Genomic DNA, 16496 nt, shown 5'->3' on the forward strand with positions numbered 1-16496 from the left:
CTCTGATGTCCTATGCTTCTAGATTTCTTCTCTAAATGACATTAACATGGATTTGGGGTGGCAAATGAAGCTATGTTTTATCATAAAAGAATCTTTCTAAACATCAGGTAGGGCATGTTGTAAATAATATTTTAGGATGATTCAGCAAGATATGATTAATATTTTGAGTTTTTTGAGTTTTTCATTTCAAAACAGTTTAGTAATGAGAGTTTCTGGAATTAGACTAGATCATTTTCTAAATGTATTTGAGCTCTAAATTTACATGGTTCTGCTTTTCTGGGTGGAAGGCATCTCAAAAGATCTGTCTAAACTTACCATCTTTAGTTCTTCTCATTCGGTTCTCTTAAATCCACTTCAGTCAGATTTTTACCTTTATCACTTAGCAAACAATTGCTATCAAGATCACCAGTGATCTCAATGTTTTTATTAAATCTAATTCTTTGCTTTAATTTGGGTTACTTAGCATTTGGGAGAGTTGATTGTTCTTTTCTTATTGGAACTTTTTTTTTATTCCCACTTGGCCTCCCTCAGTTTTCCTCTTCTCCAATTGGCCATTCCTTTTAAGTGTTCTTGTCCCCCATCCTAATGGTGCAGTGCCCCAGGGTTTAGTCCTTGACCTCTTTTCTTCTCTTTCTAAACTCACTTCACTCCTTTGGTGTTGTCCAGACTCATGGTTTTAGATACCATGTATATGCTGACAGTTCTTAAACATCTTTCTAGCTTAGACCTCCCACTTGAATTCCAGACTTGTATATCCAGTCTCATTGCTCACTATCTCTCCTTGGGTGTCTACTAGATATTTAAAACTTAATATGTCCCAAACATAACTCTGGCTCCATAGTCTTTCCCAGTTCAGTAAATGGCAACTTCATTCTTCCACTAACTAGGCCAAAAACTCTGAAATCATAATTGACCTCACTTTCTCTCACACATACACCCAGTCAGTTGGTAAATCTTGTTGGTTCTACCTCAGAGCATATCTAACATTTGCCTATTTCTCACCACCTCCACTACTATCATTTTGTTCAAAACAACTGCCATCTTTTCACCTGGATTATTATAATAGCCGTATCCCTAGTTTCATTGATTTAATCCTTGCTTTCCTGGTGTATTTTAACATAAGAGTCCGTTTTCCTCTAGATCTCCTCATGTCTTTGCTCAAATATCTTCTCAATCAGGCCTTCCTTGGCCATACTCTTTAGTACCACAACTCTTAACCTTCTAGTCACTGGTGAGCTCCATTTCCTTCTTTATTTTTCTCTGTAGCCCATCCTCTGTGCTTTGTAATTTACTTATTTGGTTTGTTGTTTGTGTCTTCCTGAACTTGAATATAGTTGCATCAAGATAGGGATGTTTGTCTGATTTGCTCAACAGTGTTTGCTCTTTTATCTAGAATACTACCTAGAACATGACAGAGTGAAGTTATTTGTTGAATGAATGTCCCTCCTCAACTGCTTTGCTGTTATAAGTTGTTAAGGATGATGTATGAAGCACAGCCTGTTGGGTTTAAGTTTTACTGTATTTTCTAAGCCAACTAACAATAGCTAGATTTGTTTAAGATGGTCTTGTTAACTTATTATAAAAAGGTGTGTACATTACTATGAGTAGCAGTTCAGTAATATTCATTCCTTTTTTGTATACATTTTCTTCTTTCCCTTGTCTCAGGTTTCAGGCATGGGAATAAAGGGACAATTGATTTTTATCAATATATTTGAATTATCTGATTTAGTTGCTTTAATAGAAATTCTTTTGTTAACCTTTATTACTTTAGCTATAGTTGAATAGTGTCCAGGTGAGATACTTATTTAGTGGCATGTTTTCAGAGGATGTAAAATAATCTTGACGGTGTTTTAAACATTTTTTCCTTGGAGCATAATGGAAGATGTTAGCTTAAGTGAAGGGTCAGATGATAAAGACACGACTGGCCCATATTTTTTTTAGTGTGATTATATTATCATTTTTTAATTTAATTATTATGGTGGAGTTGACAAAATCAATGTACCTCAGAGAAAGAGGGTAGCATGCTTTGTGAAACTAACCATTTATGCTCTATTCTAGAGTTTAGGCAGTGGCCAACTTATACAGTATTAAGAACATTTAGGAAGGTCATGGAGGCTAATAGGAATAGTCATGATACTAGCCTGTCTAGTTCTTTCACCAACTTCCCATGAAACTGAAAATTATAACTCTGATACTATCTCTATGAGATGGAAGTAGAGGCTATCTAATCATCAGTTATTGCAAGAATTTTGCCAGAAGAGGGGCAGTAGGGGAGTAAAAGCACATACGTGCAAAAAGTTGATTGAAAAGTTTTTATTTCCTTCAAAACTTTGAGATCTTATTATATAGTTTTAATATCTTGCAAATCTCTTTTTCTGATATACCCAACAACTTTAATAGGTTTTAAAATGTCCACTTCATTCTGTCCTAATTGTCCTTAATGATGGTAGCTAACTTTGCTACATTCCAGACACATCCATCTTTGTCATCCTTCCAACCCTGTGTGGTAGGAACTACTAACAACATTTTAATTCTACTAGAGTGGTAGGTACTCTCAATTCTCTGAGGTTTAGAAGGCTGTTTACCATATACAAAGTGGCTTTACACTGTTTTAAAATTCCTTTTATCATCCTTTGCTCTTTTCTGCGGTCTCTTGCCCTATCACTGTTTTAATGCCCCTCTTTGTCTAATTTGCTGTGTGTGCAAATAAAACCAGTAATACTTTGTTAGTTTTATATTTAAAATTTTAAAGTAACTACACCTGACTGCTTGATAGACTGTCCTTATTAGTACAGTTGTAAATGCATGAATCTCATATACACATTCGTTCTCTTCTTATCCTTGCCCCGACCTGGTCAAGGTTAAATGGTTTTTAAATAAATGATATTTTACTTCATTTTGTCAAAAGGGATGAATGAATGTAATTTTTCTTGCTTATAATGGCATTTGTATTTGTATACTTGCATTTTAGAAGCCTCATGCCTCTTGCATGTTTTCTGAAAGTTGGACACAGTAACAGTATTTTCTACTTTTCAAAATGTATTTATTATCTGCCCTATTGCTTAGAAGTTGACTGTCATTATAGCCAGAGCTGTTTGACCCATACCTGACAGTGGGCTTATAGGAACATCTTGTTCTTGTCAACTTGACTTTGAAAATGGGACCTAATCTGGGGCGCCTGGGTGGCTCAGTCAGTTAAGCTACAGATTCTTGATCTGAGCTCAGGTTTTGATCCCAGGGTGTGAGTTCAAACCCCACATTGTGCTCTGAGCTGGGTGTGAAGCCTACTTAAAGAAAAATTCATAAACTTTGATCTAATCTACTTTTCACAACTGAATATACAAATAGCTTATAATTATTACATATTTTAAAATACCACATGAATGAGATGCCAATTCCAGTCACAGTGGAAAAAACACCATCTGTGAAATGAATTGACTCTTTATGAAAGCCCTTAGTAGTTCTTAACATTTTATTGAATTATTTATTTATTTATTTAATTCATTTATTTATGAAAGAGAGAGCATGTGCATGAGTGCAAACAGAGAAGGGGGCAGCAGTGGTGGGAGAGAGAAAATCTTAAGCAGGCTTCACATTCCCTGCTGAGCTCCATCCCGTGACTTTGGGATCACAACCTGAGCCAAAACCAAGAGTCAGACACTCAACCAATTAAGCCACCCAGGTACCCCTCTTAACATTTTTGAATGTCTTTTGCTTTAGGTTATTTTTTTGGTCAGGGCAACCCAACAGTGTTATGAATAGATATGAAATTTAAATAATCTTTCTTATGTGTTGTTATAAAAACTTTTTATGTTTATGCCTTTGTGTTATTGAATGCCCATTGTCATAGGTAGTTGAGAATGGTCTGTTAACTCTCCTAACATATTTTTTTTCCCTTCAATACTCAAAATAAGCCCAGACACGTTTAATTATTCATATCGGTATTTCTCAACCTAAAATTCTAATAAATTTAGAGATATTGTGATAGTGTAAAAGTAGTGCATTCTAAACTTTTTCTTTTGTTCTATATAGGTATTCCAGGTATTGAATGAAAAGAAACAGATACATGCTATAAAGTATGTGAACTTAGAAGAAGCAGATAATCAAACAATCGATAGTTATCGGAATGAAATTGCTTATTTGAATAAACTACAACAACACAGTGATAAGATCATCCGACTTTATGATTAGTAAGGATTTTTTTTTAATATAAAAAGAACAGGGGCGCCTGGGTGGCTCGGTCGGTTAAGCGTCTGACTTCGGCTCAGGTCACGATCTCGCGGTCCCTGAGTTCGAGCCCCGCGTCGGGCTCTGTGCTGACAGCTCAGAGCCTGGAGCCTGTTTCAGATTCTGTGTCTCCCTCTCTCTCTGCCCCTCCCCTGTTCATGCTCTGTGTCTCTCTGTCTCAAAATAAATAAATGTTAAAAAAAAAAATTAAAAAAAAAAAAAGAACACTATTTTTGCTATAATTCTACAGATAAAGAAGATAAATACTTAGTCTTAATAGTGTAAGCTAACCATGTATTTTTTTGTTGTTGTTTTTGTTTTTAATGGCAGTGAAATCACGGACCAGTACATTTACATGGTAATGGAATGTGGAAATATAGATCTTAATAGTTGGCTCAAAAAGAAAAAATCCATCAATCCATGGGAACGTAAAAGTTACTGGAAAAATATGTTGGAGGCAGTTTACACAATTCATCAACATGGTATTTTAAAACTCATTATATGCTGAGTTACAGTAATCATTAATAGTGTCATCTTACGATTTTTAGGTATTTGTTATTGGCACCTCTAGACTAGATAAACTAAATATTTGGACGCTCATTTAAAGATGAAGGCACAAAAAACATTTCTTTAAAACACCATTAACCAAAGGATATAGTGCATGAACTCAAGTCCCCACAGCCATAATGCATCCATAGTGCAAAATATACCCATATCTTTATTAGTATTAACATAGTCCATTATCCTGTGTCTCCAAATAGTTCAGTTATAGCAGATCTGAGACTTGGGGGTTCAGGCATCCCAAAGATCTGAGATGTTTATTGTGCTCATTATGATAGTCGTTTTGTATTGTGTCCCTTGTGTGGGAGTTGGTTTTATTCTTTTTCAATTGTTAGCCCTAGGTTGTTTTTTTTGTTACTTGGACTTGGTTCTTTTTAGGGCTTCTCTGCCTTTACCTTATCCTTTTTAAAAAATAACTGCTAACCTAGATTAATTGTAATTTTTCTCCTCATGTCTCCCTATAAGTTAAAAGATAATTCAGTGATTAAGATCAGGGCTGTAGGGATAGAGGTGTCAGGAGCATTAGGGTCTTCCATCTGACAATATAATTTATGATGTTATCTAGTGGGTGGTGAAGATCATAAACTCTGAAGCCAGAGTGCCTGGGTCAAGTCGTGGCCCTATCACTTAGGATTTATGACCTTGAGCAAATTACTTAATCTCTGTGCCTTAGTTTTTTCACTTAAAAGGATAATATTAGTATAGTAATTACCCCAGTTCTGGTGTGAGGATTAAATGATTCAAGATAAGCAGCAAATTTAGAATAGTGCTTGGTACATTGCTGGTACTATATCTTTTTAGAAAATATTAAAAATGAGGGGCTCCTGAGTGGCTCAGTTGGTTAAGTGTTTGACTCTTGGTTTCGGCTCAGGTCATGATCTCATGGTTGGTTGAGATGAGCCTTGCGTCGGGCTCTGAGCTGACAGTATGGAGCCTGCTTGGGATTCTCTTTCTGCCCCTCCCCAGCTCACATGCTCTCTTCTCGCTCTCAAGATAAATAAACATTAAAAAAATATTATACATGAGCATTTACTTTGACCAAAGGAGTCAACTAGGCCAGTAGATTGTGAAATTTCTTTTTTTTTTTTTTTTAACATTTATTGATTTTTGAGAGAGAGAGAGAGACAGAGTGAATGGGGGAGGGGCAGAGAGAGGAGACACAGAATCCAAAGCAGGCTCCAGGCTCTGAGCTGTCAGTACAGAGCCCGATGCAGGGCTCTAACTCACGAGCCGTGAGATCATGACATGAGCAGAAGTCGGACACTCAACCGACTGAGCCACCTAGGTAGCCCATTGTGAAATTTCTTTTATACTTAGAATGTTTTACATTGTCTGATATTACAATGGATTTTTATTTTGAAGGCATCGTTCACAGTGATCTGAAACCTGCTAACTTTCTGATAGTTGATGGAATGCTAAAACTAATTGATTTTGGGATTGCAAATCAAATGCAACCAGATACAACAAGTATTGTTAAAGACTCTCAGGTAAGACTTAACGAATGGTTGGTTACTACCCACTACAGTTCAGTTCCATTTCACCTGTAAAGTATTTTGCTAATGGGGATTTTATTTTTCCTACCTCATTCTTCAAAGGATTTGAAACCTTTGTATTAAGAATAGATACTATAAGAATAAAAACCATATTTAATACACTTTAGAGAGTCAAGATCAGGTAGAAATAAATCTGGCACTTTTAAATGACTTTCCTATAGCTGAGGTAGAGAAGCATAATGCCTGTTTTGGAAATCACCTTTGTCATGATCTTGAGTTCACCTGAAACTTTGTCTCAGAGATTCCTGGTAGCAACCAAAGAAGGAATTGCAGTTACATGTTTTTTTTATTGTCCATGAGGTAAGATTATTTCATTCTTCTGGAGAAGTAAAGCTTTTCCTATCACTTGCATTTGAAAAAAAATTCTGAAGTGGGCCTTCATATTGGAAACAACCATAATATTGTACTCTACTGCCTTTTTCTAATAGGATATGCAGTTACAAACTTAATAAATTTGTCTCCATAAAAACTGAGGCGATAACACCAAAGAATAACTAAAAATAATCCTGCTTGAAGTCAAGATGATGTGTTCTATGTATGCAGATTTTTGGTGTGGATGTGCCATAATCCTAGAAGTAAAACTAGACTATTTTTAGGAGGAATAGATGAACAGCATGCCTTTGAAACAATTCTATTTGATAATAACTTCTCTTTGTATGAAAAATATGGCTGAACATGTAATTGTAAATCAACTTGAAGATTCCCTCTATGGCAAGGCCCTAAAGTACAGGTATTCAGTGCTTGAAAACAGAACCACTTATTTTAGACTAAAATAAATGCCTTTTAAGGTTGGCATAATCTGACTGTGAAAACTCTTGCATGATTTAGATTCCTGCCCCATCTCACTCTGGACATGGGCCCAGGGAATACTTGGAGACATAGCTAGATTTTTGATTGGTTGGTTGGTTGATTTTTTTTTTTTTAAAGCATTCTAGGCCTGTTCCAGCACAGAGAAATGAGTGATATCAATTCCTCAAGTTTATGGCCATTAATATAATTTTAGCCTCTACAGTTTTATGGTAGTTGCCCATCATAATCATAGAAAAAGCTTAGCATTCTGAAAGGAATAACTTTTCTGATTATGGACCCAATTTATTTTTCTGGAGTTGTGAAGAAACTTATGTCCTAATATCATTGTCAGTTACTTGATTTTTTAAAATATATTACTGAAATATGTAATTATTCAAGTTTCTAAGAATCTGACATTTGTGTTTTAAAAAATCTAAAGCAGAATAAAATATTTTCATTGACTAGTGTTTTCTGTGCTTTGGCATACAGGTTGGTACAGTTAATTATATGCCACCAGAAGCAATCAAAGATATGTCTTCCTCAAGAGAGAATGGGAAATCCAAGTCAAAGGTATTGTGAAGGTTATTTAGATCCCATTTATCTGGCATCAGAAGGGAATGGACTATTCTCTGATTAAACCTAACAGATAACTGAAAGTTGCTTAAGTTCTAAAACTTTTTAGGCATTTTAGAGACCTTGCTTTCTTTGGCAAATGGTCATGGGATTCAGTTTTACAGTTATTGATTTGAGACTGTTCTTTTAATATTGTGCTTTTAATACGGGATGTCTCAACAATGTGCTCTAACAAAAAACGTACCCAGGGTATTTTTTTTCAGTTTCAAAATGAAAGGTAGAAATTAAGACTAAATTAGCTCAGAGTTAAGCACATTAAAATGATCTTTGAAGTCTTTTGTTTCCTCTTTGGTTCTTACATTTTATCTCTTACCATTTATTCATTTGTGAATTCTACATTTCCAAGTACAATTCTAATAGGCAGTTTTTTCCCAGCCTGCCACAGCTACTTTCCCACTTGCCTTATTTTACCACCTCAGTGAACTTTGTGTTAGCCTCATTGGTGTCTCTTCTTGGGCTCATTTTGCTTGCCTGGATGCCTCTGGCTCTCAAGCTAATCCTTCGTTGCTCTATAGCAGTGTAACCAAGTGCATGCAAGCATTACATTGTTGTCCAGCGACCTGCATTCAATAATAGACCTGCTTCTTTGTTAACAACCATCTTTATGAATTAACTTGCCTGGTTACTTCATCTATAAATTCAGCTTATAAACAGTACCTGTTTTAAAGGTGAGGATTAAATGATAAAGAATATAAATCACTTAATACATTGTCTAGCCCTAAATAATTGCTTGATAAATATGTGCTTATTTACTAATTATATTTTCCTTCCTAGAAAATTGTGGCTTCTAAATTTCTTCTCAAATAACTGACATAACATTATGTCAAATAGTCTCTTATAAAATTCTTTTTATTATTTGTTTAGCTTCCCCTTTTCTTTTAATACTTAGATTTGTTGTCTTTTTTCTTTTTCTTGGTTAGACTTTCCAAGGTTTTGTTAATTTTAAAGAACCAAGTCTTCATTTATTAATTCTATTTTCATTTGCTCTCTAATTTCTGCTTTTATCTTTATTAATTGTATTTCCTTTAGGTTTCTTTTTTTTCTAGTTTCTGGATTTAGATAATTGCCAATTTAATTTTTGTATTCTTTCTTAATGAAAACATTAAAACTGAATTTTACTGAGTTTTACTTTAACTTCTACTTCCACTTTTTTGTAGTATTAATTTTCATTAATTCTAAAGTTTTCAGTTGCAGTTTTAAAATACTTTGAAATAAGATTTATTTTGAATTGCTTGTAGAGTTCAGATTTTTTCAGTTTTCAACTCAGTGCTTTAATATTATGGGTAAATCTCCATTTGATGTAATCACCTGCTAAACAGTGGCCTTAATGATTCTGAACAGAAGACAAATTTTTTATCCCACCATGTGAGATAATCCCTGCTTGTGAAAAGCTCAAACCCTTCCCAGTTTAGCTCTGTTTGCAAATTACTTTCCAATGAACATCTGTTGGCTATTTGGAGTTTCTATTCTGAGGTCTATTGGGCACATTCACTATTTCCCTCTGCTTTCTGTTTCAAATGCCTCTACTATACACGACTTGTGGCTGTTGGTAGTTTGTGTCCCTTCGTATTCTGGGGTTTTGGGGTATGGCTTTTCACTTTGTTTTGTTGTAAATCTTCTCCATATGTCTATGGTTTTGCTACAGGCTTCTCTGTCTGTCTTATCTGGGGATTTGGACAGACTGAAAAACTGTGCTGCAATCTAAAATGCAAAACAAATAAAAAGCAGAAACAGACTCCTAAATACAGAGAACAAACTGATGGTTGCCAGAGCGGGGGGAGGTGGGTAAGAGATCTGGCAAAATAGATCTCCAAAAGAGGAGTGGGAGGTACAGGCCTCCAGGTCTGGAATGAGTAAGTCATGGGATGGAAGGTACAGCATAGGGAATCTAGTCAATGGTATTGTAATAGTGTTGTGTAGTGACAGACAGTAGCTATACTTGTGGTGAGCATAGCATAGTGTATTGAATTGTCAAGTCACTATGTTGCACACCTGAAACTAATGTAACATTGTGTCAGCTATACTTTAATTAAAAAAAAAATAAAATAAAGGGGCGCCTGGGTGGCGCAGTCGGTTAAGCGTCTGACTTCAGCCAGGTCATGATCTCGCGGTCCGTGAGTTCGAGCCCCGCGTCAGGCTCTGGGCTGATGGCTCAGAGCCTGGAGCCTGTTTCTGATTCTGTGTCTCCCTCTCTCTCTGCCCCTCCCCCATTCATGCTCTGTCTCTCTCTGTCCCAAAAATAAAATAAAAAACGTTGAAAAAAAAATTAATTAAAAAAATAAATAAGAAAAACTATGCTGCCACAGCCACTGCTATTTTTCTAGAATCTGAAATCCTTTTTTAATTCATGATTTATGTAGAAACGGATTTAATTTCCAGATGGTTAAGTTGGAGGAAGAGGAGTATTTTCATTAATTTTTAGTTTTCTTTGTGTTCGGCAATGGGGTCTGTTTTATCTGCCGTTTTCTGAAAGGTGTGCTAAAATCTCTCTACCCTTCCAACCAAAAGAATTTATTGTAGTTTTTACTCAATATAGTTCTATTAAATGTAGTTTCAGTGCAAAGAAGTTCATGACCATCTTCTTGGTTGGTTGTACCTCTTATCATTATAAAATGCCTTTCTTTCTTCTGTTAAAAGTATTTTGTTATGTTCTTGTTCTCCTTTCCTAATGTCAACACTGCTATTCTGCTTTCTTTTTTTCTTTCTCTCTCTTAAAGTCAAAATGGTAATTATGTTATAATACTGCATTGTTTCTAATGAGATTGTTTAATACAAAGAACATGTTATGATAAGTAATATTTTTGAGAACTTACTATAACCGGAAATTATTCTTTATGCTTACCCATATCTCATGGTTACATCATTTAATGCCCATGACAATGTACTTTTATTATTTCTGTTTTAGGGGTGAGGAAATGGAGATACATAGAATTAACTAATGATAAGGCCAGGATTCAAATGCAGCCCAGCCTGGCTCTATAATTTGCATTCTTGGGTTTAGGATAGTTCAACTTAACATTTTTGAAATCTATGCATATTTACATATTATTAATTTTATATACAAATTTATTATAATAAAATAATTTTGGAGAAAAATAAATTTAAAATTTGCAGTTAATGTTTTTTAGTTTATATTGTCGCAAGCTGACAAGAACGTAATATATGTTTTGGTTGAAATATTTTAATTACAAGTTTGTTGAGAGACTTAAAGCTCATTTCTTGGTAAAATAACCAAATATAGCAAAAACTAGAGAAAGATTTTTTTTTTATGTAAACTTAATCTAGTACTTGCACATTCCTTGAGGTTTAGTTATGATTTTAAATGGCAGGGAATATATGTTTACATGTGTGTATATAAAATACTCTTACATTTAATTTTATGTTAAAATAATTTTTTTTTTTTTTCTTCTGAATTAGATAAGCCCCAAAAGTGACGTTTGGTCCTTAGGATGCATTTTGTACTATATGACTTATGGGAAGACACCATTTCAACATATAATTAATCAGATTTCTAAATTACATGCCATAATTGACCCTAATCATGAAATCGAATTTCCTGATATCCCAGAGAAAGATCTTCAAGATGTGTTAAAGGTAACATTAATAGTATATGGATATAGAAAAATGATTTCATATACTTAAATTGTTTGCTTAGAAGAAATCATTGAAATCTGGCATAGGTAGATATAACTAGTCTATTGGAGGGAATTATTGAATGACTTAGCTTTTTAAGTCATGTTAAGTTTATTTTGAAGGTATTTTTAAAAAGCATATGAATACTTGGGAATTTTGCAAGAATGACTTATGGAATCTTGTCATTTCTGAGTGGGCTATCTAGAAAGCAACTTCTGTAGTATGGTGCAATCTTGAAAAACACTTTATATCAATATTACATAAGAAAACTTGATTTTTAAAAAAATTAATCCTTATTTTTATAGTGTTGTTTAATAAGGGACCCTAAACAGAGGATATCCATTCCTGAGCTTCTGGTGCATCCATATGTTCAAATTCAAACTCATCCAGGTATTTCTTTGAAAATCAGTTTATTAGATTACTAATTCATTACTAAGTAATTACACTAATTATACTAAGTAATTATGCTAATTACTAATATAAACAGACTTTTAGCTATAACAAAACCAGAATTTGAATGGGCTACTTCCAGATTTCCTCCTTCCTTAAGGAAGTTTCTTTTATTCTAAAATACTAAAATAAATGAAATCGCCTTTTTTTTTTACTTGCATTCATTTTCACTTATCCTTGGTAAGTAGCTTTGATCAATGATAAATTACATAAAGCCAGCCATTGTGCTGTTAAACAGAATGTATTTGTGTATTTTATATTTTTTTAATGGTACCAGTAGGTTATTGATTATATTTTTATTACAGGTAATCAGATGGCTAAGGGCACCACTGAAGAAATGAAATATGTTCTGGGCCAACTCGTTGGTCTGAATTCTCCTAACTCCATTTTGAAAGCTGCTAAAGTAAGAATGTCTGTTCTCTATCTACATTACTTTTAATTGTTTTGTATAGTTTAGTGAATTAGATGCTTAAACAGGTACTCCAAAGAAAACTTGGTCCAATCATAAGACAACTATGAAATATATTTTGACATTTAGATACTTGTGCTTTTTGACAAAATAGACTTACTTGATTTACATTCTTATTGTACAGATAGCACAATTGAAAGTGAATTGTCATACAAGGTGCATACCTAAGATTGCAGTCAGGTCTCAACTGGATAAATTTAAAAAGCAACCTGTCTTTTGAATCAACAATATTCTTAACACAGCTTTTGAATTCATTTCTTCTAGCCATTTTTTTCTTAAACCATCTTGGAGAAGTCTCAGTATTTGTTACATGTAATGACTTACAGCTATGTACAGCAGTCAGACCACTTCTCAAAGTGAATGCCTCAAACCTTTCAGCCTCCCAGTGTTGGTTTATGTCTATGCCACCATTTTTTGGATCTCATTGCCATCAAACACCTTGTCATTTCTAGAACCCTATGTATGTTTATTGCCCACTGGTTTAGTTAACCAAGCAGTTACTAATTATTTATTTCAGTAATAACATCTTCATGTTTTAAATTTCTACCAGTGTATTATTTACAGCCTTTCATAAATAGAGATGAATTAGTTTCCTTTATCACTAAGGTTATGTGTTCTCCAAGACAGAGATGTCTGTCATCTTCATAAATTAGATGTTGGTTTAGTCTTGAATCCTTTAAGAAATATGTAGATTTTAATATAGCTGATTATGCCTATTTATATAATAATTTGTATTTTTTTTTTAATGTCATCTGTTTATTAGTTGAAATATCATCTGATAGTCTATTTCCTGATGAGGGTATTTTAAAGTGTAGCAATTTATCTAAGACTAGCTTTATTTAAAAAAAAAATACGGGAGACTAAAAAGGGCTTAAAGGTGCATATGTATGCTTATTAGTAGCTATGGTACATTTCTTTTACAGAAATATTGAGCTGTATCTTATGATAGATTTTTAGGCCAAGCTAGGTGTTTACAATTCTTAATTATCTTCAATAGTTTATAAAATAATTTTGTAGTTATAAGAACAAGAGAGAAATTCATTTCATGTCAGAATATGTTTAGTTATCTTTATTAATCTGATAATCCATTGAATTTAAAAAGTTACAAAACAGGTGTGTGTTTTTAATTGCAGACTTTATATGACCGATATAGTAGTGGTGAAGGTCATGATTCCTCTTCATCATCCAAGACTTTTGAAAAAAAATGGGAGAAAAAATGATTTGCACCTACTCACAAACTGTCAAATATCAACTGTAAAAATATATTGGACTGTTATACTCTTGATTCTCTGTGGAAACTGCTCTTAAGGACAACTTAATCCTGAAATGTCAATGGCAGAAAAATTCAGTGGATTATTCCCAAAAGAAAACTGTAAAAATAATAACCACTAATGATACTATATATATTAAGTTGTAGAATTGTTCTCTCTCTCTTATGCTTTCCTGCAAATCTACTCTATTTGATATCATACCACACTTAGAATAGTGGATGGACAACTGAAATATATTCTGAAGAACTATGTAAATAAAGCTTTGTAGCATAAAATGACACTAAAATGTAAAAAAATGTATGGTTATTTTCTTTAAGCTAATGCACTGCTGGTGTGGCAGCAAAACACTTTAAAAAAATTGAGTTAAGGGAAGACACAAGAGTCTTCAAGAAGAAAATTCCAAAGGGTTTGAATTCTAAAATAGATTTCCTGATTGCTTTATGGCACTGATACAGTCCAGAGTTTTAGAGCTACACTGGTTCTTTTAATTCTCCCTTTGATTCTTCATAATACTGATTGTTTTTGGTGTTTAGAGTATCATGCTGGCTTCTGTGGTATAAGTTGTATAGGGTGTGCCCTCAGTGTATGACTTGCTTGGTAATTGGTAATTACCAATGTAGTCTTAGAATCTTTGGGACTAAATCTAATACATTCTCCCTCCATCTTTTCTTTTTTTAGATTTCATTAGACTTTTTTTTTTTTTTTTAAGTTTATTTGTTTTGAGAGAGAGCGTGAGCAGGGGAGGGGCAGAGAGAAAAAGAGAGGGAGAGAATCCCAAGCAGGCTCAGTGCAGAGCCTGACTCTGTCAGTGCAGAGCCTGACTCGGGCTCGATCTCACAAACTGTGAGATCATGACCTGGGCTGAAACCAAGAGTTGGACATTCAATGGACTGAGCCACCCAGGTGCCCCTCAATAGACTTTTTTAGATCTTTTTTAGATCAGTTTTAGGTTCACAGAAAAATTGAGGGGAAGGTGCAGAGATTTCCCATATAGCCTTTGCCTTCACACATGCACCATCTCCCCTATTATCAACATCCCCCACCAGATTGGTACATTTCTTAAATTTAATGAACCTACATTGGTACACCGTAATAGTTGTCTGAAGTCCGTAGCTTACATTACAGTTCATTCTTGCTGGTGTACGTTCTGTGCATTTGGACAAATGTATAATGAGAATACAGAGAATTTTCATGGCCCTAAAAATTCTCTGTGCTCCTCCTATTCATCCCACCCCTACCCCATAATCCCTTGGCAACCACTGATTTTATTGTGTCGATAGTTTTGCCTTTTCCAGAACACCATGTAGTTGGGAGTTGTACAGTTGGTAACATTTTCACATTAATTTCTTTCACTTAGAAAAGGTTCCTCCAGGGGCACCTGGGTGTCTCAGTCGGTTGGGCGTCCGACTTTGGCTCAGGTCATGATCGAACAGTTCGTGAGTTTGAGCCCCGCATTAGCTCTGTGCAGACAGCTCGGAACCTGAAGCCCACTTTGGATTCTGTGTCTCCCTCTTTCTCTGCCCCCTCCCCGCTTGCGCTCAGTCTCTTTCTCAAAAATAAACAAACATAAAAAAAAAAAAGGTTCCTCCAGGTCTTTCAGTGCCTAATGATATTCCATTATGTGTATGTACTGCAGTTCATCCAACTATTGAAGGTCATCTTGATTGCTTCCAAATTTTGACAATTACGAATAAAGCTGCTGTAATCTGTGTGCAGGTTTTTGTGTGGACGTAAGTTTTCAACTCTTTTGTGTAAATACCAAGGAGCATGTTTGATGGATTGTATGTAAAGAGTATGTTTAGTTTGGTAGGAAACTGCCAAACTGTCTTCCAAAGTGGCTGTACCATTTTGCATTCCTTCCAGCAGTGAATGAGGGTTCCTGTTGCCCCACGACCTCGCCAGCATTTGGTGTTGTCAGGATTCCAGATTTTGGCCATTCCAATAGTGGTATCTCATGTTTTTTTTATTTTGCATTTTCCGGCTGACACATGATGTGGAGCGTCTTTTAATATGCTTACTTGCCAACTGATACCATCTTTGGTTAAATGTCTTTGGTTTATTTTTTAGATTGGGTGGTTTGTTTTCTTAAGGTTAAGTTTTAAGAATTCTTTGTGTATTTTGGATAGCAGTCTTTTATCAGATATCTTTGCAAATATTTTTTTCTCATTCAGTTGTCTTCTCATTTTCTTGATATTGTCTCTCACAGAGCAGAAGTTTTTAATCTTAATGTTCTCCAGCTTGTCAATTATTTCTTAAATGGATCGTGCTGAAAAGTCATCACCACACCCAAGGTCATCTGTTTCTTGCTGTGTTATCTTCTAGAGTTTTACCGTTTTGCGGTTTACATTACATTTAGATTTGTGATCCACTTTGAGTTAATTTTTGTGAAGAATTAACAAAATTCGTTTATCCCCTCACCAATACCATGCTGTCTTGATTGCTGTCACTTTATAGTAGGTCTTAAAGTTGGATAGTATCAATTCTCCAACTTTGTCTTCTTCAATATTGTGTTGACTATTGGTATTTTTTCCTTTCCGTATAAACCTTAGAATTGGTTTGTCAATAACCATAAGAAAACTTGCTGGGATTTTGATTGGGATTACATTCAGTTAGTAGATCAAGTTGGGAAGAACTGACATTTTGACAATATTGAGTCTTCCTATCCGTGACTGGAATATTTCTCCATTTATTCTTCCTTGATTTTTTTCATCAGAGTTTTGTAGTTTTTTTCATATAGACCTCATATATATATTATGAGATTTATTCCCAATTATTTAATTTTTGAGGGTGCTAATGTAAATGGTATTGTGTTTTTTTAATTTCAAATTCCACTTGTCTATTGCTATTATATAGGACAATGATGGACTTTTGTATATTAACCTTGTATCCTGCAACCTTTTTATAATTGTT

The 16496-nt window shown here is 34.4% G+C and overlaps 1 protein-coding gene across 9 annotated transcripts in view; it reads left to right on the forward strand.

Moving 5' to 3' along the window:
• TTK (TTK protein kinase) overlaps positions 1 to 15301 on the forward strand; it is a 41765-nt gene extending 26464 nt beyond the window's left edge. For all 9 annotated transcript variants that reach the window (XM_086707296.1, XM_025925516.2, XM_086707291.1 and 6 more), the window contains 8 exons: positions 4033 to 4190; positions 4558 to 4709; positions 6151 to 6275; positions 7620 to 7700; positions 11181 to 11357; positions 11702 to 11786; positions 12152 to 12249; positions 13449 to 15301. In XM_086707296.1, the coding sequence (XP_086563422.1) occupies positions 4033 to 4190; positions 4558 to 4709; positions 6151 to 6275; positions 7620 to 7700; positions 11181 to 11357; positions 11702 to 11786; positions 12152 to 12249; positions 13449 to 13535 (963 nt within the window). In that variant the 3' untranslated portion in view covers positions 13536 to 15301. The remainder of the gene's footprint in view (positions 1 to 4032; positions 4191 to 4557; positions 4710 to 6150; positions 6276 to 7619; positions 7701 to 11180; positions 11358 to 11701; positions 11787 to 12151; positions 12250 to 13448) is intronic.
• Positions 15302 to 16496: the final 1195 nt, after the last annotated feature.

This window comes from Puma concolor, chromosome B2 (assembly GCF_028749965.1).
Source record: "Puma concolor isolate L17-30 chromosome B2, mPumCon1.1.hap2, whole genome shotgun sequence".
Taxonomy (NCBI): Eukaryota; Metazoa; Chordata; class Mammalia; order Carnivora; family Felidae; genus Puma; species Puma concolor.